Source organism: Ranitomeya imitator, chromosome 3, assembly GCF_032444005.1.
Source record: "Ranitomeya imitator isolate aRanImi1 chromosome 3, aRanImi1.pri, whole genome shotgun sequence".
NCBI classification, from domain to species: domain Eukaryota; kingdom Metazoa; phylum Chordata; class Amphibia; order Anura; family Dendrobatidae; genus Ranitomeya; species Ranitomeya imitator.
Window position 1 is genome coordinate 747,714,244 of NC_091284.1, and position 24,383 is coordinate 747,738,626.

At 41.5% G+C, this 24,383-nt stretch overlaps 1 protein-coding gene across 1 annotated transcript in view; it reads right to left on the reverse strand.

Moving 5' to 3' along the window:
* FREM2 (FRAS1 related extracellular matrix 2) overlaps nt 1–24,383 on the reverse strand; it is a 337,360-nt gene that overhangs the window by 124,929 nt on the left and 188,048 nt on the right. Inside the window, exons 4-6 of the mRNA XM_069758934.1 lie at nt 23,512–23,742; nt 12,258–12,383; nt 5,004–5,255 (exon numbers count right to left, since the gene is read on the reverse strand). Of these exons, the coding sequence (XP_069615035.1) occupies nt 5,004–5,255; nt 12,258–12,383; nt 23,512–23,742 (609 nt within the window). The remainder of the gene's footprint in view (nt 1–5,003; nt 5,256–12,257; nt 12,384–23,511; nt 23,743–24,383) is intronic.

Consider the following 24,383-nt stretch of genomic DNA (forward strand, 5'->3'; position numbering starts at 1 on the left):
ACAACGATAAATCGGAATCAATGAGACCGATTCATTAAGATTGATATTTCTTATGCCAGTCTTAATGATGGGGGTGCAGGGCTAAGCACGCCATTTAAAAGAGTTGTCCGTCCTTAGGGTACAAGTCTGTAGTTACTATGTTATAAAGGCACAGATGATTGGCCTCGGGGAGACCAAAACATCCAACACCGAGGAGACACCATCACGTGTTTCTCAACGCAGTGATTCCAGAACACTGCCCCCATCCCTTATGGGAAATATGCAGATGCATGAAAAGAAGCTGCGGAGACACCATCACGTGTTTCTCGACGCAAGCAGTGAATAGCCAGGCCTTTCCCCGGGAAGGAACAACCACGGGAAGGGCAGCATCCTATGAAGGAAAGCCACCTATGCCAAGCATGGTATCCATCCACAGACAGCTGTTTCGGGGTTTTTGCCCCTCATCAGTGTGGAGTAGGAATCTGGCTATTAGGAGCAGTGCCTAGTAAAAAGGCTATAAAGGCACAGAGGTGTTGGATGTTTTGGTCTCCCCGAGGCCAATCATCTGTGCCTTTATAGCCTTTTTACTAGGCACTGCTCCTAATAGCCAGATTCCTACTCCACACTGATGAGGGGCAAAAACCCCGAAACAGCTGTCTGTGGATGGATACCATGCTTGGCATAGGTGGCTTTCCTTCATAGGATGCTGCCCTTCCCGTGGTTGTTCCTTCCCGGGGAAAGGCCTGGCTATTCACTGCTTGCGTCGAGAAACACGTGATGGTGTCTCCGCAGCTTCTTTTCATGCATCTGCATATTTCCCATAAGGGATGGGGGCAGTGTTCTGGAATCACTGCATTGAGAAACACGTGATGGTGTCTCCGCGGTGTTGGATGTTTTGGTCTCCCCGAGGCCAATCATCTGTGCCTTTATAGCCTTTTTACTAGGCACTGCTCCTAATAGCCAGATTCCTACTCCACACTGATGAGGGGCAAAAACCCCGAAACAGCTGTCTGTGGATGGATACCATGCTTGGCATAGGTGGCTTTCCTTCATAGGATGCTGCCCTTCCCGTGGTTGTTCCTTCCCAGGGAAAGGCCTGGCTATTCACTGCTTGCGTCGAGAAACACGTGATGGTGTCTCCGCAGCTTCTTTTCATGTAGTTACTATGTGACTGCAGACTTGTAAATTCTCAGATTGTGCCCATAATACTGTATGGAGGACTATGTGGTGCCCATAGTACCGTATAGAGGACTATGTTGTGCCCATAATACTGTATGGAGGTAAATGTCGTGCCCATAATACTGTATGGAGGACTATGTCATGCCCATAATACTGTATGGAGGGCTATGTTATGCCCATAGTACTGTATGGAGGACTATGTGATGACCATAATACTGTATGGAGGACTATGTCGTGCCAATAATACTGTATGGAGGACTGTACCGTCCAGTCTAAAATGAAAATTCTGCAGTCACTCTGTGTGACTGCAGACTTTTGAATCCCCCCAGGGCACCCACTGTGCGCTGCGAGGATTCGCCGGTGTCTGAACTATTGTAGAATTTACAATAGATATCACTCATGTAATGTAAGAAGTGAGTGAAATCTTAGGCATTGTACTATACCTATATTTCTTATCTGTGCATCATGAATCTTGGTAAGCGTTAGAGGGGCCCACTGAGACTCTTTCGCCCGGGGCCCACGAAAACCTTGAGCCGACACTGGTTATACCACTAAAGTAACTTTTGAAAACTTTTCCTAGGCAGGCGTCACCACGTCCCATCCCACCCATGCTCTGCCCACTGTGATGTATTTGGCTGGGACTGACGTGAAACGTTTGAATTGCGCAAATTTTTAAAGTGTTTTAAGCCAGAAATCTGGCAAAAACAGTTTGATGAATCGGAGCCTCCGTGTCCTCTGTGCAGCCATGTGAACCAGAGTTCCTGGAAGTTATGAGCAGCTTCAGGGGCTTTGGGAGTGGAGGTGCAGTATTAGGGGCCGACAGACAAGGATTTTTCGCTTGGTTACCGCTCTGCTGCACAATTCTGCTAACCCACTGGTGTGCGACTTGTGTTTCTCCTGCTGTTGTCTTCTGCAGTCCAGCATTGCTGGGAGGTGTAGTTTCACAACTATAGCACCATAAAACACCATAGTGAAAACAGCTGACCCCTTTTTTTAAAAACAATCTTTTGTTGAACCCTGAAAAATGACTTCAAGTTGTCACCCTCCTGACGAACTTGCCGTGCGCTACCAATGGTGAAGCCTAGAGTAGAAGAGACCGATCGGGCTGTTGTCCCTCCTGTGTGTCAGAATGCCTACAGGCTTATCAGAGAGGCGGGCTTTCAAATAGTGGGCGGGTCCAGGAAAGCTATTGGACGATGGCATCAGCAGTGCATGTTGGGAAGTGAAGAAAGTTCCAGGAACAACAATGCTGGCAGAATACTTATGAAGAGAAATCTCCTACTAGAAGTAGTGGATAGCAAGTTATAGAGTATGAGATTTAGAGCTGTTCTTGGATATATTAGACCGGTATGGGCACTAAAATCAGTTTTAACTTGTGGGAGATGACGGCAGCAAGACCATGTTTTTCTGTGGGGTTTGTGTGAAAGTCACAAATCTTTGGGATCGCTGGGGGTACAGGAAGGTAGACTCCAACTAATCAGTGTATGCTGACATATCTAAGTATGTAACATATCAGTATATGATGACATATCTAAGTTGCATGCCGCCATCACTTACTATGATGAGAAAACAATCTGCCTTTTATTTTTTTAGACACTGCCACTTTTGTCAATGTACTGTTCCAATTATTGCAGCTTTGCCTCCCTCTACTTCAGTAATATATAAATATTGGTCTATTCATTCAGGTCCATGGGGGCAGATTGTTGTCCATGATTAAGATATTTTAATAGTCTTTTCGCAGAACTGTCTTGAAATGTGATATCCCATTTTGGGAGCCAGAAACGTGAGCAAAGGGGACGACACTTGTTCTAAATCCTGCGTCACGTTAGGAATCAAGGTCCGAGGATGGAAAGGAATTTCGGAAACCTATTCAATAGTTTTTTTCTTTCTCCTTCTCTCCTGCCCTTCCCTTCCATTTGAATGTTTAACCAGCTCTCCATACACCAGTGATGGATGGCGCGGTGGTCTCCAGGTCGTCGCTCATCGCCTTGCTTTGATGGATACTGCTCCCAGCACACATCAGCGCAGCTCGCCAATGTTTGTCTATAATAATGACCATTCACTGACATCAGGGAAGGCCACATTATTGTAGGCTCTACCAACCAGTGCTCGGACTTCAGTGCCCACTCCACAGTTCTGCTCTAATGAGCTGTACCATTTATTTTGTCGTTGAGTAATGAGCCTGCGCTGACAAAGCTTTCCAGTGCAAACTCCTCCATACAATTCACTCTTCTTTTGGTCCCAGCAATGTGCTGACTAATATGACAGCTTTGGTGGGAGTTTGGCTGAAGAAAAGTAATGAAAAAATAACTTCGCTATTTCTGAAAGTCTGCAGAACTCACAAAATGGACAGATGATTATTGGGCTCTCGGGATAAATTAAATAGATAAATTAAACACCTGCTTGGAGGAGAAATAATCATACAGTACATATATACACACAAGTTTACATTTAAAGGGGTATTCCCATAGCCAAGATGCTATCTCAATATGTAGTAGGTGTAATAAAAATATTAGCAAATGCCGCCATTTAGAAATGTCACTTACCCCATGTGCAGGGCATTGCAGTAGCTTCGGTATCCACGGTTTTAACCACTAAACTACTGTAATGCCCTGCACATGGGGTAAGCAACATCAGAAGAACTATATATTATTATTATTATTATTATTACACCCACTACTTATTGGGATAGGATCCTGGAGATGTGAATATCCTTTAAACTCAATTTTTTTCCAAACTGAACATGATCGATTTTTCTAGTTTTTCCTATTCCAGTTAATAATCTAGCTGCCGCAGCAGGTTGCCGTACGTAGATTAGCCAACTGAATGTGGAAAACCGTGAGCCTTCCCACAGCAAATCAAACTGGAGCTTCACAACTGAAACCAGTTTGTAAGGTTGGGTTCAGGCTTACAGAATGATTACCAGATTGGTTGCAGGTCTCCTGACCCTAACTCAATAGCCTCCAATATGCCTATGGAGCTTTTAGAGGAGGAGACCCGGGGCACGCCTGTGAAAGCTCAGCCCATGCTTACGGTGATACTTGAATATCTGATTACCGTCTAAGTTTGTGCACACAACTGATTTTGGCATATGAGTGCTATTCGTGGTTATCACGGATAACATTCGTACCTATGATATTATGTGGGGCTGTTTTTTTTCCTTGGACTGAGTGGTCATAGGAAAAAAATCGGAGACATATCCAATTTTGATCCAAGCGTTGGCTCAAAATTGGCAAAGCAAGTCTACGGATCTGTGAAAAAAATGGTATCGAACTCAAATAACATCAGAGTGCAATACAGCCTGATAGAATGGAGAAGGTGGAGAAACGTTTCTTTTTCTCTCCCCATGTCTGAGAAAAACTGATGCCAGTCTGATCAAACTCTAATCAGAATAATCGTTCAGTTTTTCTCGGATGTGGAGAAATCGGTCGCGTGACCCTTGCCTAAAACCCGGAGACAGATTTAGCTGAAATTACACAATAAAACAACCTCCATATAAATTAACCTTAAAAATGGATCCGATAGTAGAATTTTAGCCTCTTAATCACCGGCATCTCATGGAACCGCTGCTGGCGGCTTCTGGAACAGGTGCAGTAAAGCGAGTAGTACATCTGGCACTTCTTACAGATAGGCAAAGTTAAGGCCTCTTTTATAGACACTCCAAATTGTTAATAAACTCTCCTGAAATAATTGGCACCATAAATAACAACAGAATTGTGATAGAACAATGTGGTGAAGCATATAGTAAATCTACCCCACTATGGGTTATTGTAGACTTTTATGAAGTAACCCCACAACACCAGGTTCTTTGCATTAATATCTCAATAAATTATAAAAGTCCTTACCGTCATCTTTGTCAGGTAAAATGACAACCTGAGTAGAGGGGAACTCAGCTCCAAGTCTTCCACCCATAGGCATGCTCAACGTGACATTAAAAGTCTCGGCTTCCTCATACAAGGAATCGTCTATTATAACCACGCGGCACATCTTCTCCTTCTCGCCTTTATCAAACCTCAAAACACTGTTATGTTCCTCGGGCCTTGATATGTAATCAGAGTAGGATAAAACTGATGTTGGGACGGTTCCAGTAGCCGTACCTGTAGAACAGATAATTGGAATGCGTATTTATATTTTTACAAGTGTACTTTGTCATATTGTGAAGTGTCTGGAAGGCAAACACTCAGCAAAAAAATATAAAAACACATTTACCTAGTACCTCATTTACATAGCTGAATCACATAGACTTAATTGTGGCCCATTGATAAGATTACACTAACACTAAAGCCTTCGTAGAAGAGTAAGGAGAGCCATACTCCAAGGGGTTTGAGGATCTCCGCAGTTGCCCAGTTTATTTGAAGTTCAATTTGATAGCTAGAACCATAAATCCTCTGTAATTGACATGTTCAGAGTGGATTCCAGCTAATGTTCAGGATGGATTACTAAAGGAGAACGGACCCTGCAATACTGCTGTAGGCTAGTGCTGCTGTGACTGTGCGAAGGAATGACAGGCTTTGGTGGATAGACATGGGAAAGGTATGATGTCCTAGCTGGGTCAACGAAGAGCCTTGTACTAGCTAAGGGGAGGGATGATATGTGTGAGTCACCAAAGCACCATAATCTCTAGTAGATGAGGAATAGCAGAAACCCATAAATCAAGGAGGACTGATAAAATTTTGGGACTGTATGGTTTACCATGTGCCGTGCTAGACCGGGGGAAATTGGTCTTAGTATGGAACAGTCAAAGACCTTGGTCATCAGGAGTAGTAAATGGTCCATCTGCAATGAAGAGGATTGTGACTGGATGGTTGGTGGATTGGGTGGTGGACCAGAGGTCAGATGTTGCTAAAGAAAGACCTGAAAGGAGCAGTAGGGAAAGGTCATCCCCCGACGGTGGAAGAGAAGGTGTTTTTTTTTTGCTCAGAGAGGCCTAGCAATTGACCAGAAGTGGTCTAGTGACAATAGAATTGAGCTGTGTACAGAATTGTCCTGGGAGAGTCCCGTGGGTTTGCGCCTAAATGGTGCCTTGTATTTTGATGAATGACTACGACACTTATAGTTGAACATGCAACAAAGAAACAGAATACATATTCAAGGAGAACTCTGAGTCAAAAATATACCAATAACATATCACCAAAATTTATTAATGCAACAATGAAAAAACAGACAAAAACAATGTAATGCAAAATAATACAAAAAAGTCTTGAACTAATGTAATACATGGGTTTTTAATCACATAGTGATTGAATCCACAGGTGTAACAAAAAATGGCCAAGCTATTTGCTATTATCTAATATATAATTGCCTAGAATACTACTTCCTGCAATTTGTGCCAACTTCCGTGGCTTTGTCCGGAGCTAATGTCCAGAGCTAATGTCCGGAGCTAATGTCCGGAGATAAGTGACGTCAACAGTGTCCAGTGTCTGATTGGTTGCCGCCTGCTGCGAGCGACCAATCAGAAACGTGCCGTACTGTGACACACTCCGCCCGCCATTTTGGTGTGATTTTTGAATTTTTACCTCACAGCAAGTTTCTACTGCGTGGAGGCGGGCCCAGTGACGTTGCTCTTCAAGCTCCTGCCGAATTTCGTCAAAAAAATGATAATACCATTTACCAAAACTATATATATTTAGTTGTGAAGTGGTTCAGTGACATTTTCACACCAATTTTGAACTTTTGTTTGGTGTTTTCTCCATATACTGCCTATTATTTTTGTTCTTTCTTACTATTATTTATTAATTGTATTATTCTTACATTTGAATAAATAAAGTATATATGGATTCTAGACTCCCGATTCTTTAGAATCGGGCTGCCATCTATTACTTAATATAACTATGTATTTTACTGGGCACAGCAGTGTGATCTAGGGATTGGCACATTGGGACACTTTTGCTAACATAGCTACGTATACAGAGGTGCTGTTCTTTAGCCCATTACATTACATGATTACATGCCCTTTTTCTCCTCTGCTTGCACCTTATGTATTATTTGACCTTGTCCTCTTCTTCGGCCATTTTTTGTTACACCTGTGGATTCACAATCACTATGTGATTAAAAACCCATGTATTACATTAGCTCAATACTTTTTTGTATTATTTTGCATTACATTATTTTTTGTCTGTTTTTCATTGTTGCATTAATACATTTTGGTGATATTTTATTGGTACATTTTTTGACTCAGAGTTCTCCTTGAATATGTATATTTTGGGGAGTAGTCCGGCACATGAGTAAAGGTTATTATATGACTGGTAACTTTTTGTGAAAGAATCAGAATACTTGAGAAAGTTTTGGTTTCATCAGACCTTTTTCACACTGGTATTCTGCAGCAACCAGTGTTGAATGAACATATGCAGATATGAAAGCAAGCTAAAGGCGCCAAGTGCAGAGAGTAAAGGTGCCACGCAGCTCTCTCTGTAAATGTGAGGACTGTGCAAATGACCAACTTTATGGGAAACCGTTGTGATAGTGGTGAATATATTGGAATATGAAGCCAACTGTTTACTTTTGAGTAGCGTGTAAATTCACGTTTAGCAATGAAGCATGCAGAAAATCTGGGGGATATTGTACTTGGAATATGTAGTGGGCTTAAGAGAATCCTTTTAGGCCACTGGGGACTAAAATGGCAGTCTGGTTGCCATGTAGGTCTAAAACTTGTCATAGACACGGAACCCTGGATTGTGTTGGACTGTGGAGTGTAAATCTGTGAGAGACAGGGTGTAAGTGGGAGGTAGTGTAGTTGTATGTTTTTCGAGTGTTTAGAGAATCTGGAGAGCGGTCTGATTGTCCAGTGGTGACAATGCCTGTATGGGGACACTGAGAAGATCTGGATGGGACAAATGCACATAGCTATGGGACTACCGTAAGGAGGAAGATGGGACAAGCGTGATGGTGGCGCTCCCCTGTGAGAAGTCAGATGTGCCGTAGCTCCAGTCCTGTGTCTGCAGGAGAGTATTGTCCAAATAACAGTTTGGCAAAGCGGAGATTATCATGATGAGCGAGCTGTGTTCATTAAAAGGATGAGATTCAGAGAGTATAATCAAGGATTTTTATTCACCAACACGTTTCAGCACCAGACCAGCATTTTTCTCAAGGTAAAAAAAAACCACAAGTGTCTGGGAACACTGAAGTAGAACCCAGCGCCTCTCACCAGAGCGTTTACCGCCACTCATGTTTTTCTACATTGTAATCCTACGTTTGAGAAAGGTCACATAACATGACCGAAACTTCGCCTTTTTGAATTGATGAATAGACTATACCTTCCATTTTGAAAAAAAAGAGTGCGCTTCCTTTTTACCAATCTATTGGGTAACGTTTGCGATACAACCATTGAAAACAAAAGCCAGTTTTCCTGCACTGGACATTCACTCTCGAAAAATGCTTAAATCTGTCTACAAATCTGTTTTCAGTTGAGGGATCAAACTATAACATCTGCCTATAAACCCATGAAGAGGGGAGAAGCTGGAGGGAGAAAAAAGGACGTTCATACAAAGAGAACCCCCTGAGGCTCTGAGGTATCGTACTTAGAAAAAGCAGTGCAAGTGCACAGACACCCCCCAAATGCATTTACAGGCTGATTTGCATATGGCTTCTACATTAGATTTGTCATGCCTGGCACATCGAATATCTACGAAAAATATGTCCTTTTTATTGGTGAACAAATTCCTATACAGTCATACTACTAATTCCATAAGTGAAAACGTGCTGTTAGGTTCTCTTTAGTAACAACAGGAGCAGACTCCCTCTGCTCCCCCATTAGAGAGGGCCAGTGCCTAATTACTCAATAATCTCCAGCCACAGACCACATATTAATAGCAACTATGCATTTTACCGCCCATCCATGCTCAGATTTCCAAGCATGCTGGCATAGTAAGTAGAAAAAAAAAATCAGTGATGGACACGTGACACACATACCAATGTATATAAGACACCATGGGGATCCCATTCCTAACCATTTACAGCTCATCCATTCATCCTAAATAGAAACTGTTCACTACTGGTTGCAAAAATATGTTTGTGAAGTACATCGATGGTAAATGAATAAAAAAAAACAACAAACAACTCAAGCATGATGTATAACTCAAACATTCCATGTGATACTTTTCTGGGAATTACAAAGTACAGTAGCAAGTCATTTATATAGCGGGACATTTGTGGCTGAATGATATATTGATACATACGTGTCATGAGGGCACTGTTCGTGGTCACCTGGCAGCTTCAAAATAGCTACCACAAACAGGCTTGGCGCTAGCCAGTTTTTGTATGCCAGGGGTTGCCCTGGCCTTCACCCTTAACCACTGTACTGTATAGGGATCTGGACTTATACAGGGACTTTTAGACTGGGCCTCAGAGTCAGCTGCTGTTTGGTAGAGCAAGCTGGCAAGAGGGATAGTCAGAAAGCCGGGTAAGAACCTCGCGGTATGAGAGCTACAATATCGAAAGCCAGGAGCAACGTCAATAAACTAGCTGAGGTTAGAGAACCGGAATAATCAAAACAAACAGAAGCCCATATGGTGTAACTATCCAGAATAAATTGTCATGTGTATACATGAGGAATAAGCTTATTTCTGGACATTTTATGACTTGCATCCTGCAGTTGTAACCAGTTTTCCCCTCTGTGGACTCAATCTATTATTTCTAGTTGTCTCTGAGCTGGTGGCATGAGACTAGCTGGTATGATGTCTTCCGTGCACAACACATAGAAATAAGAGAGCTGGAATACCTCATGCCTATGTAGCACATGTTCAGAAGCAACAGCAGCAGAGAGAATATTATACCGCAGTACTGAGCTGTGTAGCTGTGAATCCAGCACTGGAGTGATGCCTAATGATCCTAACATCTCCATAGCGTAGACCAGGAGGCTTAAACGAATACTTCTATAAGCTGATTTGATTAAGGATGTCGATGGTGAGTTCAGGAGGCGGGGGCGAAGGGAAAAGTCTCTCGTAAGTGGAGGAAGAAGCAAATTACAATGATAAATGACATAGTCTCTCATATTCGCTTGTACTATTGATTTGTGCAAATTTTGTTGGAATGACAGTGACAATTTAATGTTTCAAGGGGCGCAGCAGTTTCTAGTGTAAAGAGTTTTGGTATAATAACTACACTATTCCTCATTTTATACAATTACATCCTACTTAAAAATAAGGATTTTCAAAATCCACATGATATTGTGTATGATATTGGTTTTCATACCATTATACTAAACTGTTGTAGAGATGGAGAGCGTACAATTGATATTATAATCTAGGGTGTCTGTAATAAGGGTCCTGCCTTCTCTACTTGTATTATACAGTAGTGATGGGCCTTGTGATATGGTTTAATGCCAAGCAAGCTCTTTGTATTTGAGGCCATTTTCCATGCTTACCCATTACTCTGATTGGATATGTGAATTGATAATTTCTCTTGTAAAAAAATATATTTTTAAAGTGTAAAATAAAACATTACATTTGCTCCTCTATATCGTGGATAGTGAACCTCCTTGTTTTTGAGTATCATGGTTTATTCTAATGGACATCATTTTGTCAAAAAATGGTTTTGAAGGGCAGAACATATATAAAATCTGCTCTAAGAATAAGTAACCTTTAATGGTTGATGGTGAACTTAAAGGGATAGAAGCTAAAAAGTCTAATAAACCTAGAGAAAATTAGCAACACTGTCAGTATTGCTGCCGGGATTGTGTCCTTTTGAATATCCACATTGTTTTTCTCCCCTTGTCCTTTGACCTCAAGTCCGATCAATCTGTGGCTGGGAGGCAGCCTGCTGCAGCAGAAACCTCCCCACCAATGCTGTGTCTATACTGAGAAATAAGCTCAGTCAGGTTTGTCCATGGGTGTTTGTCTCATCAGCTATTTGTTCTTAACAAATTAACAAATGAGAAGAACTTTATATTTTCTTTTACACTAATGCAACTATTCATCATTCTCTCGGCACACCGAAAACACTATGTCACCACAAAAGACCATGCTTTGTAGCAGGATGAACAGAGTGTGTATAAATAGAGATGGTCGGTGACAATACCAGCACATAGCATGACCACACACTCTGTTATTGCAACTGTTAAGGCGCCAATACACATTAAAGTAACGTCCGCCAAATCCGCCAATAGCGCAGGCTTGCTCAACAGCCTAATATGTACGGAGGCCTCACAACTTTTCTTCGATAGATGTCAGGGTTAACAAGGATATGGCATGTTCAATTTTGGATTGATGATCCTTTTTGTTCTTGGAGAGATAAGTCACTGCCAGAGGAGTCTGGCAGCGGCCTTTGCATAGAAAAGACTCCTCCTGTTTTTGGAGGAATCAGGGGAGATAGCTAACAGCCAAATGATCAGCCAAACCATCGTTCGTTTGACAGCTATCTATTGTGTATAGGGTCCCTTAGTGTACAGGATCCTTAACTTAGCCCTGGTTTTACAACAAACGGGTCTTCCAGCCAATAACTAGTGATAAAATTCAGTTTTACTATAGGGGGTAAAGTAGGATCATGTTCTAGCAAAGTATGTCCTACGAGGAATGGTTAAAGGATCTGGGAATGTTTAGCTTCCAAAAATGAAGGCTAAGAGGAGACTAAATAGCTGTCTAGAAATATCGTTAGGGCTGTCACAAGGTAGAGGGATCATTATTATTCTCATTTGCACAAGGAAACATGAGAAGCAATGGAATTAAACTGAAAGGAACAAGATACTGCTTAGATATTAGAAAAAACTGTTTGACAATGAGGATGATCAATGAGTGGAACAAGCTGCCATGAGAGGTGGTGAGTTCTCCTTCAATGGAAGTCTTCAAACAGAGGCTGGACAGACATCTATCTGGGATGATTTAGTGAATCCTGCTTTGAGCAGGGAGATGGACATGATGACCCTGGAGGTCCCTTCCAACTCTACAATTCTAGGATTCTGTGATTTATCAGTAAGGAGTTTAGCTTATTATTCTGACATCTAGTGATCAATATTTCATATTTACACAAGCACAAGAATGACAAAAATAATATAAAATGAAATTCACTTAAATTCACATTAAAATAGTTTTGTATAAACCTGTTCTAATGATTACATCCTTTTAAATAAAAACAGTAAACGACATAATGTCCAGAAGAATTCTTACCTTGCTGTGTAAAACATATCACCATCAACTCCTGATTGACATCTCCACTTCTCTGGACCGGTATGAACAGCTCACCAATGTCCTCTTCAATCTTGTATACGGCTTCAGGTATAAACACTGTTGATTCTAAATGGAAGACATCAGAAGATAATTATTTTATATGACTGGGGAATGACACACATTAACAAATGCCATTGTTAGACGAAAGATATAGGCCACAGGAAGGCGCACACACGTTTACAATTAAAATCAGTCATCCAACCATAGCTTTCACATTTTGCTTAGACAGGCAATGAGCAGTGTTTTTTGACTGATCTTAAAGTGAATCTGTCAGCAGGTTTTTGCTACCTCATCTGAGAGCAGCATATTGTAGGCAAAGAGAAGCTGAATCCAACAATGTATCACTTAGTTTACTGGGTGCAGCCGTTCTGACACAATCAGAGTGTTTAGATTTGGCAATACAGCAGAGCTGAGGAAGCTAGCTCCGCCCACACCAGGCTCTGTATGTAAATAGTCTATAGACAGTGAGCTGATCGTCACAGTAGGGGTTGTATCAGACTAGCATGCATGTGCTGCTGTGTCCCAGCGATGATAAGCTCCTGGTGCTAAAACAATCATTGCAAGCAAAAAAAAAAAACATGGAGGCATAGCTGAAATCTGTGTTTTAATCCCTATCTCCTACTGTCTTTGGATTACATAGGAAAAACCTGATGACCGATTCCCTTTAACCCCTTCATGACCGGAGGTATTTTCGTCTTTGTTTTTGCGTCCCTTCTATCCTGGGCCATAACTTTTTTTTATTTTTGGGTCAAAATGGCCATTTGTGTGCTTATTTTTTGGCGGGACAAGTTGTACTTTTGACAACATTGGTTTTAACATATCTTGTACTGAAAACGGGAAAAAAATTACAAGTGCGGTGAAATTGCAAAAAAAAAGTGCAATTCCACACTTCTTGTTTTTTTATTCCACCATGTTCACTAAATGCTAAAACTGACCTTCTATTATGATTCTCCAGGTCATGGTCATTGTCAAACATGTCCAGGTTCTTTTTTATTTAAGTGGTGAAAAAAAAAATCCAAACTTTGGTAACCCCCCCACCCCCCCAAAAAAAAACACCATTTTCCAAGACCTGTAGATTCTCCATTTTTTCATGATCTGGGTGCAGGCTTACTTTTTGCCCGCAGAGCTGATGTTTTTATCGATACCATTTTGGTGTAGATACAATCTTTTAATCGCCCGTTATTGCATTTTATTACAATGTGGCGGCGACCAAAATAGTGTTCATTGGAGACTAGAGGTTACAGTTGTTCAATCGTCTCTGCTACACACAGGCGATGATAAGATCGCCTGTATGTAGCAGAAATGCTCACTTGCTATAAGCACCGACCACCAGGTGGCGCTCATAGCAATCCGGCAATGACAACCATAGAGGTCTGCTGCAGACCTCTGGTTGTCATACTGACCCATCGGTGACCCGTGATCACGTGATGGGTCACCGATGGGCAGGATTTCCGATGCGCTTCTGGTAAGCGCGACTTAAATGCCGCTGTCAGAGATTGACAGCGGCATTTAACAAATTAACAGCTGTGGGTGGATCGCGATTCCACCTGCAGCTGTTAGAGCCACATGTTGGCTGTTCAAAACAGCTGACATGTGCCGAGAAAGATGTGGGCTCTGCACCGGAGCCCACATTAAAGGGAGGGATTCCGACATGGGTGTATTATTACACCCAACGTCGGAAAGGGGTTAAATATAATCTAGTGCAATGCTACAAGGGTGAGAAAGCAATTGTGGACATTAGAACATGCCCATAGGCTATCATGGATATGGGTTCTACAGATAAACACAAGTGACATCTACAGCTATGGGTCTCATCAACAGACAAGTCTGGACATCAATAGTGACCGCTGCTTTCTGCTCTGGATAATAGGAGTTGTGAATATGGGAACTCCCTTTATTACATCTAAAGTCACTTAAGAGGCATTTACCAACTCATCTACAACAGATTTCTGGGATTAAAAGTGGAAAACGTTGGTGCATGCCACATTTGCAGTAAAAAGTGCAATGTGCACATGTGCAAACATAAGCTTGATATGAGACACTGTAATTAATGGCAGACATGTCGGAGCCGTACCTGACGTGCTGATCTTCGGCTCTGGCCAGTCTGTGGCCGCTGCTCATTACGCCAGAAAGAGTAGCAAGTGAATGACTGCAGACAGGAGCTGAAGATCAGAGGGTGCCCACTCCCACACTGAGTGCACGCCCGCATTAACACTGTGACAGCGCTGCTGGCATCTTTAGTGCACAAGCGCAGTAAATGTAATGCATGTTTTGGGAGTGCTCGCTGTGAGAAAGAGAGCGCTGTCAATCTAGCTCAGGGACAGTACTAGATATGCAAATCAGAGGACATAACGATGCAGCCAGCCATTAGCCATACCAAGGGTGCACGGAAATACCCTCATTTGCAAATTAAATAAAAGGGAACTTTTCTGCAACTAAATCACTAACTTATGCTACTGGCATGCTTGTTACAGTGGCTACATTCCCTACATAGTAGCTGAATTTGCAGTTTTGGGGTGACAGTCTTCCTTTAAGGCCAGGATCACACATGCGAGAAATACAGCCGAGTCTCGCATGGCAATACCCGGCATTGTCGCCGTCACTCAGGAGCGGAGCGTTCGGCCGCATAGCAATACATGCAGCTGCACTCTCCGCTCCTGAGTGATGGGGGCAATGCCGGGTATTAACATGCGAGACTCGGCCGTATTTCTCGCATGTGTGATCCCGGCCTAAGATAAACAAAACCACAATTCTTACATATTTCGCAGCAGATTACAAGACCCTGCAAGTCTTGCTCTGAAAACAAATAGTGATTTAGCTATGTGCGGGCCTACGCCATCTATATCCAGCCCCACACCTTTATGATCCTCACATTAGCAGTGGAGGAGAACACTGCAAGTTTTAGATGGCAGCAAGACAACATCTAGAAGTGATAGAGAAAATATATTGGAAAAATATATAACTTCCCATTATACAAAATTGTATAATGTATATTGGCTAAAAAACAGAAAAACCTGGTACGATACCTAAGTATAAAAGCACATACAGCTCTGGCAAAATTAAGAGACCACCACATCATAACCCTGTCATGGGCGCCCAATCTCCAGACCTGAACCCCATTGAAAACCTCTGGAATGTAATCAAGAGGATAATGAATAGTTACAAGCCATCAAACAAAGAAGAACTGCTTACAGTTTTGCGCCAGACGCAGTGTGAAAGACTGGTGGAAAGCATGCCAAGACACATGAAAGCTGTGATTAAAACCATGGTTATTCCACAAAATATTGATTTCTGAACTCTTCCTGAGTTAAAAATTTAGTATTGTTGTTTCTAAATGATTATGAACTTGTTTTCTTTGCATTATTTGATGTCTGAAAGCACTAGGGTTTTTTTTTTTTTTTTGACCATTTTTCTTTGTATGAAAAAAATACAAAATTTATTGCTTGGAAATTCGGAGACATGTTGTCAGAAATTTATAGACTAAAAGAACAATTTACATTTTACTCAAAAATATACAGCACAGACCAAAAGTTTGGACACACCTTCTCATTTAAAGATTTTTCTGTATTTTCATGACTATGAAAATTGTACATTCACACTGAAGGCATCAAAACTATGAATTAACACATGTGGAATTATATACTTAACAAAAAGTATGAAACAACTGAAATTATGTCTTATATTCTAGGTTCTTCAAAGTAGCCACCTTTTGCTTTGATGAATGCTTTGCACACTCTTGGCATTCTCTTGATGAGCTTCAAGAGGTGGTCACCGGGAATGGTTTTCACTTCACAGGTGTGCCCTGTCAGGTTTAATAAGTGGGAATTCTTGCCTTATTAATGGGGTTGGGACCATCAGTTGTGTTGTGTAGAAGTCTGGTGGATATACAGCTGATAGTCCTACTGAATAGACTGTTAGAATTTGTATTATGGCAAGAAAAAAGCAGCTAAGTAAAGAAAAACGAGTGGCCATCATTACTTTAAGAAATGAAGGTCAGTCAGTCCGAAAAATTGGGAAAACTTTGAAAGTGTCCCCAAGTGCAGTGGCAAAAACCATCAAGCGCTACAAAGAAACTGGCTCACATGAGGACAGCCCCAGGAAAGGAAGACCAAGAGTCACCTCTGCTTCTGAGGATAAGTTTATCCGAGTCACCAGCCTCAGAAATCACAGGTTAACAGCAGCTCAGTTTAGAGACCAGGTCAATGCCACACAGAGTTCTAGCAGCAGACACATCTCTACAACAACTTTGTGCAGCAGGCCTTCATGGTAAAATAGCTGCTAGGAAACCACTGCTAAGGACAGGCAACAAGCAGAAGAGACTTGTTTGGGCTAAAGTACATAAGGAATGGACATTAGACCAATGGAAATCTGTGCTTTGGTCTGATGAGTCCAAATTTGAGATGTTTGGTTCCAACCACCGTGTCTTTGTGTGACGCAGAAAAGGTGAACGGATGTACTCTACATGCCTGGTTCCCACCGTGAAGCATGGAGGAGGAGGTGTGATGGTGTGGGGGTGCTTTGCTGGTGACACTGTTGGGGATTTATTCAAAATTGAAGGCATACAGAACCAGCATGGCTACCACAGCATCTTGCAGTGGCATGCTATTCCATCCGGTTTGCATTTAGTTGGACCATCATTTATTTTTCAACAGGACAATGACCCCAAACACACCTCCAGGCTGTGTAGGGGCTATTTGACCAAGAAGGAGAGTGATGGGGTGCTACGCCAGATAACCTGGCCTCCACAGTCACCAGACCTGAGCCCAATCGAGATGGTTTGGGGTGAGCTGGACCGCAGAGTGAAGGCAAAAGGGCCAACAACAATTTTCATAGTCATGAAAATACAGAAAAATCTTTAAATGAGAAGGTGTGTCCAAACTTTTGGTCTGTACTGTACATATAAAGAGAAAAATCAGACAAACTGAACATTTTGCAGTGGTCTCTTAATTTTTGCCAGAGCTGTATATCCTTACATAAAGGAAAGCATCTCTCTTCTCTTAAATCTTCTGGTTGAGCCACAATGGCATGCTTTAGGAAATATCTTTTAGGGTAAACAATATTTATTATCATCTATTCCCACAGAGGATTATAGGATTCCCGTCTAGCTAATGTAAGCCCTTGGAAAAATACCAAATGTGATACTGTGCAAGGACAAAAAAATCCTTGTAATGACGCCCCTGCCTTGTCATCATATTTCCCATGCATCCTTTCAGAATGGCTTTTACCTCCTTAAAATACTAATCTGTCATGTACATTTTCTATGCAAACTTCCGGTTGGAGTACGCCAGGTACTTTCAAAGTTTGTGAATTCCAGTAAAAGGACTAATCATCAATTACAGCCCAAAAGCAGTTGTCAAGTAGAGATATGGAGGGGGAAAATTACACATTAAGTAGTACGTATGTCCATTTAAATGAATGGTCATCCATGTAATGCATGGATGGAGCAGGAGATGTCAAAATAAGAACTGACTTTTAGGCCACGTTCACATGTTCAGTATTCACATCAGTATTTGTAGCCAAAACCAGGAGTGGAAGAATCAGAGGAAAAGTATAATAGAAACATATGCACCACTTCTGTATTTTTCACCCACTCCTGGTTTTGGCTTACAAATACTGGTGTAAAATACTGACCAAATACTGTGTTGCATATGTGTTGCATCCATGTTTACCATGAATGTAACAATAGCCATTATAGTCTACAGAAATGTTGACATGTCCATTTTTGTTTTTGCAGACCAGTTGTTGCAAAACCCCCAAAAATGAGATTTGTCTATTTTTTTTTATCAATTTCATTGAGCAAATCTCTGAGCTTTTGAGGAAAATAGACAGCACATGGATGCCATGTGTTTGTCATTTGAATTCTTCCATTTTTCTTTGTTTAATGTGTAGGAGAAGCGTCGTATTTTTGCTTCTATTGCATACGAGAAAAACGGATGCCCCACAGATGCTAAAAAGAGACTCCAGAACCAAATGTGGATGAACACAGAGTCCAACGCATTGCTAAAAAGTGGTCTGGTTTTTTTCTTGTAGATAAAATAATGGACATCCGAATGAAACCTTAATGGGGCATGTAGACAGGGGTAGGAGAAATGAGAAAACATTCAAATGACGTGTTAAAAAAATGATATAGATTTGTACAATAATGTTATCATTTACTTTTGCACAGAATTTTTTTTTCCATTGATGGAGTTATGTAAGTGCTGCGGATTAGGAGTTTTTGTGCCATTTTGACTTTTCAATCATTTTTTAACTCCATTTTGGGGTCAGAAGAACAAAAATTTGCAGCTCTTTTTTTTATGGCATTTGTTGCACGGGTTAAATAGCGTGATTTTCTAGGTCAGATTATTACTAAGTATGAGTACCATCTGCTATGTTAACACTTAGATGTTGCAATCAGCATTCTACGTAATAGTACACCATGAAGCGAGAAGTAATGGCGGCCGGTACAAGCTGTGTTCTGTAGCCATGTGTTCTGGCATGAATACACAATAAAACTGACCCATTGTAATCCCTATATCGCACTGCTGAGACAAATCTGTGGTCGTGTTATCATTACAAGCTGGCGTTTTTTTTACATGACCATTTTCTTTCTGAAATGTGAGCTGTACGATGAGATGAAGCTGATTTCACGTGTATTACGGCCAGGATGCTGCACATTCCATGAGGGACTGAAATATAATCAGGGCCGCGCTTGCACCGACAGCCAGCTCGAACTAGGAAAACATATTTGTCGGCTTAGAGTTACATAATAAAAACTGCGTAATCGCTTTTCACTCCTGTATATACATTAAGAGATAATTTAGTAAAGAAAGTATGTGCGGTGCTGCAAATTGGGCAGTAATACAGCTAAGAATATATCTAGAAACATACAACATAAAAAAAAGTTACTGCTGGAATACATCTAGAAACATACAACATAAAAAAATGTTACTGCTGGAATACATTTAGAAAAGGAGTACATTTACAAACAGGTTTTACCAAATTTCCAACTGTATTGTGCCTGCAGCTCTTATGCAGTCCTGAATCTCCATGGTAACAGACTACAAAAAGAAGTGTAGTCTGATCCTAGAATCTTAGGTCCTGATTCAACAATTTCGGTGTCACTCTGGACTTGATGAGGGAGTGGGGTGGATTATGAGGCACCTGGTTTATTAAGAGGTGTATTTCTCTTAAAGAATCAGGAGAAGCGTGAAGCTTGCTTCCATCACTATATGCGCTTTGCCACAAATTTTAGTCCAATCAGGGACTGGAATAATATTTGTGGCATGAGAAACATGGCCGTTTGTCATGAATTTGACAAGTTGGGGGTCACCACGCTTGGTCACTCCCCTATTCCATCCCAACTTCCCCCACTGATAGCTGGGCAAAAACGGGTGAAAAATTGCACAAAACTTTTGCGACTTTTCAAAGCCCTTTATGCCAGAATTCTGGCATAAAAGCTTTGATGAATCAGATCCAGTGTCCCTTCTATTTGTCCTGTAAATGCTCAGAATTTAAATTCCCTATCAGTATGTATTTGGTGTATGGTGGGAAACTCATACAAACACGGGGAGAACGTACAGACTCCTTTCAGATGTTGCCCTTGGTGGGATTTTAACACAGAACCTCAGCGCTGCAAAGCTATGGTGCTAACCACTGAGCCAGCTAAAATGGGTACGGAAAGTATTCAGACCCCTTTAAATTGTTCACACTTTGTTTCATTGCAGCCATTTGGTAAATTCAAAAAGTTGATTTTTTTTCTCATTAATGTACACTCTGCACCCCATCTTGACTGAAAAAAACAGAAATGTAGATTTTTTTGCAAATTTCATAAAAAAAGAAAAGCTGAAATATCACATGGTCATAAGTATTTAGACCCTTTGCGCAGACACTCATATTTAAGTCACATGCTGTCCATTTCCTTGTGATCCTCCTTGAGATGGTTCTACTCCTTCATTGGAGTCCAGCTGTGTTTAATTAAACTGATAGGACTCAATTTGGAAAGGCGCACACCTATCTATATAAGACCTCACAGCTCACAGTGCATGTCAGACTAAATGGGAATCATGAGGTCAGAGGAACTGGCCAAGGAGCTCAGAGACAGAATTGTGGCAAGGCACAGATCTGGCCAACATTACAAAAGAATTTCTGCTGCACTAAAGGTTCCTAAGAGCAGAGTGGCCTCCATAATCCTTAAATGGAAGAAGTTTGGAACCACCAGAAGTCTTCCTAGACCTTGCCGTCCAGCCAAACTGAGCAATCGTGGGAGAAGAGCCTTGGTGAGAGACGTAAAGAAGAACCCCAAGATCCCGATTCCTGAGCTCCAGAGATGCAGTACGGAGATGGGAGAAAGCTCCACAAAGTCAACTATCACTGCAGCCCTCCACCAGTTGGGCCTTTATGGCACAGTGGCCCGACGGAAGCCTCTCCTCAGTGCAAGACATATAAAAGCCCGCAAACAGTTTGATAAAAAACACATGAAGGACTCCCAGCCTATGAGAAATAATATTCTCTGGTCTGATGAGACGAAAATAAGACCTTTTTGGTGATAATTCTAAGTGGTATGTGTGGAGAAAACCAGGCACTGCTCATCACCTGCCCAATACAATCCCAACAGTGAAACGTGGTGGCACCATCATGCTATGGGGGTGTTTTTCAGCTGCAGGGACAGGACGACTGGTTGCCATTGAAAGAAACATGAATGCAGCCAAGTACAGAGATATCCTTGATGAAAACCTCTTCCAGAGAGCTCTGGACCTCAGACTTGGTTCACCTTCCAACAAGACAATGACCCTAAGCACACAGCTAAAATAACAAAGGAGTGGCTTCAGAACAACTCTGTGACCATTCTTGACTCACCCAGCCAGAGCCCTGACCTAAACCCAATTGAGAATCTCTGGAGGGACCTGAAAATGTCTGTCCACCAATGTTCAACATCCAACCTGACGGAACTGGAGAGGATCTGCAAGGAAGAATGGCAGAGGATCCCCAAATCCAGGTGTGAAAAACTTGCTACATCATTCCCAAGAAGACTCATGGCTGTACTAGCTCAAAAGGTGCTTCTACTCAATACTGAGCAAAGGGTCTGAATACTTATGACCATGTGATATTTCAGTTTTTCTTTTTTTATAAAATTTGCAAAAATGTCTACATTTTTGTTTTTTTCAGTCCAGATGGAGTGCAGAGTGTACATTAATGAGAAAAAAGGACCTTTTTTGAATTTACCAAAAGGCTGCAATGCAACAAAGAGTGAAAAATTTAAAGGGGTCTGAATACTTTCCGTACCCACTGTACTACCCCTACTTACTGCTAACTTGCCAAATGGGGTGTACATTCCCCTAAAATAATAGCTGCAAGTGCAGGAATCAGCAGCCAAGATAATACCTTCTACATCCAAGATAGCACAGACCATTTATAAGAGGAAATGGGAGGTAAACGCTCAGGGATCTTTAGAAATATCAAGGATCCTTATCTAAGGACACGGGAGCAGAACAGAGCAAATTGTGTCTTTGGAGGACCAAGCAACTCCTTGAGTTACAAGGACAAACCGTTTATTTTAAAGGGAACTGTTTAATTCTTCCTTTATTCTGTGGTGGTGCTGCAGGAAAACTGAACACTTGCTGCTAGGATACATCAAAAAATAAAGCTAATCGTTAGGGGTCTCTGACCCAGGACAGCCTGTTAACATCTGTTCATGTGTGGACAGTTCTAGAAAAAAAAGGAGAATGTTCAAAGTAGATAATCCCTTTAATTAACAGTTGATATTCTCCCTCTATGATCTCATAAAATGCCAACACAGGCCATTAATTATGGACGCCTAGTAAAATGGAAAATGATACATCAAGGGGTATGGCCTACAAGTACAAGAAATACCAATACAGGTCTGAGGCATTTAACTTTCACCTTTAGAAAAGGCTCAGGAATAAGAACAGATGTTGAGTGGGCCCCCTGCCAGAGCATGCCTTCTTTATCAGTTATCTACACTAAGTTGCATTTAGCAATCATTTTATCACTTCTTCACTCCTAAATGTATCACCTTACACAAACCAGGTCTCCTGTATCATCTTGAATATGACATTGTTCTTTTTGCACTACTTTATAGGAAGAGAAGAAGCTGTAGGTGCTTTAGTTCCCACGCTTAAAGTCTTCACTAAGCCAAATAATTCAATTATGCCATAACCACCCAAAAAATAGGATGGAAAATGGTCATCATGGACTGCAGTTGTTAGGAGAATGGTCAAGAAACAATCCTTTACCAGTCATGATAACCTCTAATGTAGGCATTTAAGTAGCGTGGCTGCTCTCATTCACTTTGAAGGACAGGTTTGCAAGCAAATAGATGAGGATAATTCAAGAAAAATGGGGCACTCACCACTTCGCATTAAAATACTACTTATTTGCAGTTCTGTGACCAGAGACTGTGGAGGAAATTATAGCTGACAGCCCTCTCGCGTGAGAGTCACACTTTCTCTGAGCTCCAGAGGAAGCGTGACTCTCATGCGAAATGGCTGTCAGACATAATTACAGTATCTCCACAATCTCAGTACATGGAACTGCAATGAAGTAATATTTTAATGCGAAGTGGTGAGTGCCCCATTTTTCTTGAATTATTGTCATTACCAGGCTTTTTCATGGTGAGCACCATCAAAGTGTTTCTTAGCTCCTAAATATTGGTACTGAAAACCAATATCGCTGAAGTGCAAGTGCAAGTTTGTGAAAGGCAGCAGTTATAAACCTTTGTTCCTCTGTATTTTTTGCAAATAGGTGAGATATGCTCCACTCTCACCATGTCACACTGAACCTATCATGTTGTCACAGATACTACACGTGTTCCAGGAAGCCCCATGAATGTTTTTAGAAACAGCTTACAATGTGCTGAAACAACACAAGATTCCCAGAGTTCCCTGTCAAGTCGTTGTTCACCTGCCATCGGGCATGACGTGTCAACGTGGAATATGACCATGGCAGAAGATCATCGGCCATGGTGGTGACCTCAGTAGTGTTGACACATCATCGGTGAAGTCAGATGGAGATCCATAAAGGTCCTGGGAAATGGTCACATGGGAGCGGCATGGGATATGCGACGTGTTACTCCTCTTTTTTTTGCTAACTGCTAATGGATGTCATTGAGACATTTTCCCCATATACAGTCAGCACATGAAAAGCTTAAAAGGCCAAAACAAAACAGAGAACATAGACTAGATATTCAATGTACCATCTCCTGGGTCGATAATCTCCACTGTTGCCACTTCTGGGAATTCCAGTGCTGCCATGACAGGCTCTGAGAGGACGATCTGGAAGGTTTCAGACTGCTCATATTCTCCATCAGCCAGGATCCGCACTCTCCATGTTGCCGTGGTCTGCCCAGGATTAAACTGTACTTGTTTCTGGGCCTTTCCTCTAAAGTCCTTGTCCTTTTCAGCAGTCCCATCTGCAGTGCCAATACCTGAAGAAGGCAATTTGAGAAATGTTAGGAATGTGCAATCTTTAGCTTAAATGACAATTACCAAGATTCATTCATCATCATCAGGGAGCAGACTCCAGTGCTGACAACGAATGGATGCCTTCTATGACATTTGTTAAGCGCCACTTTTTTATGTACTGATGTGTCAAAACATCATAGCCTAAATAGAAAAGACGAGTGTTTTTAAATGTGACACTGTGCACCAAAATTATGGCAAAATATTGCTATAAACTAAGCCAAACAATAGATGGTCTAAAAATGCACCAAATTTTCTTGCAACACTTTGAAAAATTTGACGCATTTTGAGACTCTCTGGTCTAAGTTTACAGTGTCTAAATTTTACTCAGGATTTGTGTAGACCTGATCAATAGTGTTAGAATCCTTCAATGATTTCAGAATCGACGTTTGGGGGGATTCTGCTTCTAGGGACAAGCTAAGCCTTGTGAAGGAAGACAGAGGATCCACCTGGCAAAACGTGAGTCCTTACTATTCGCTGATGTTGTAATCTGTGTATGCCATTGCATGTAAAGGACCCATGCACCTTGCACCTTTATGAATTGCGTACCCTAAAGAAGTCCAAGGTCATAATTTCTGTGCATGAACAATTGGGGCCAATGCCCCCA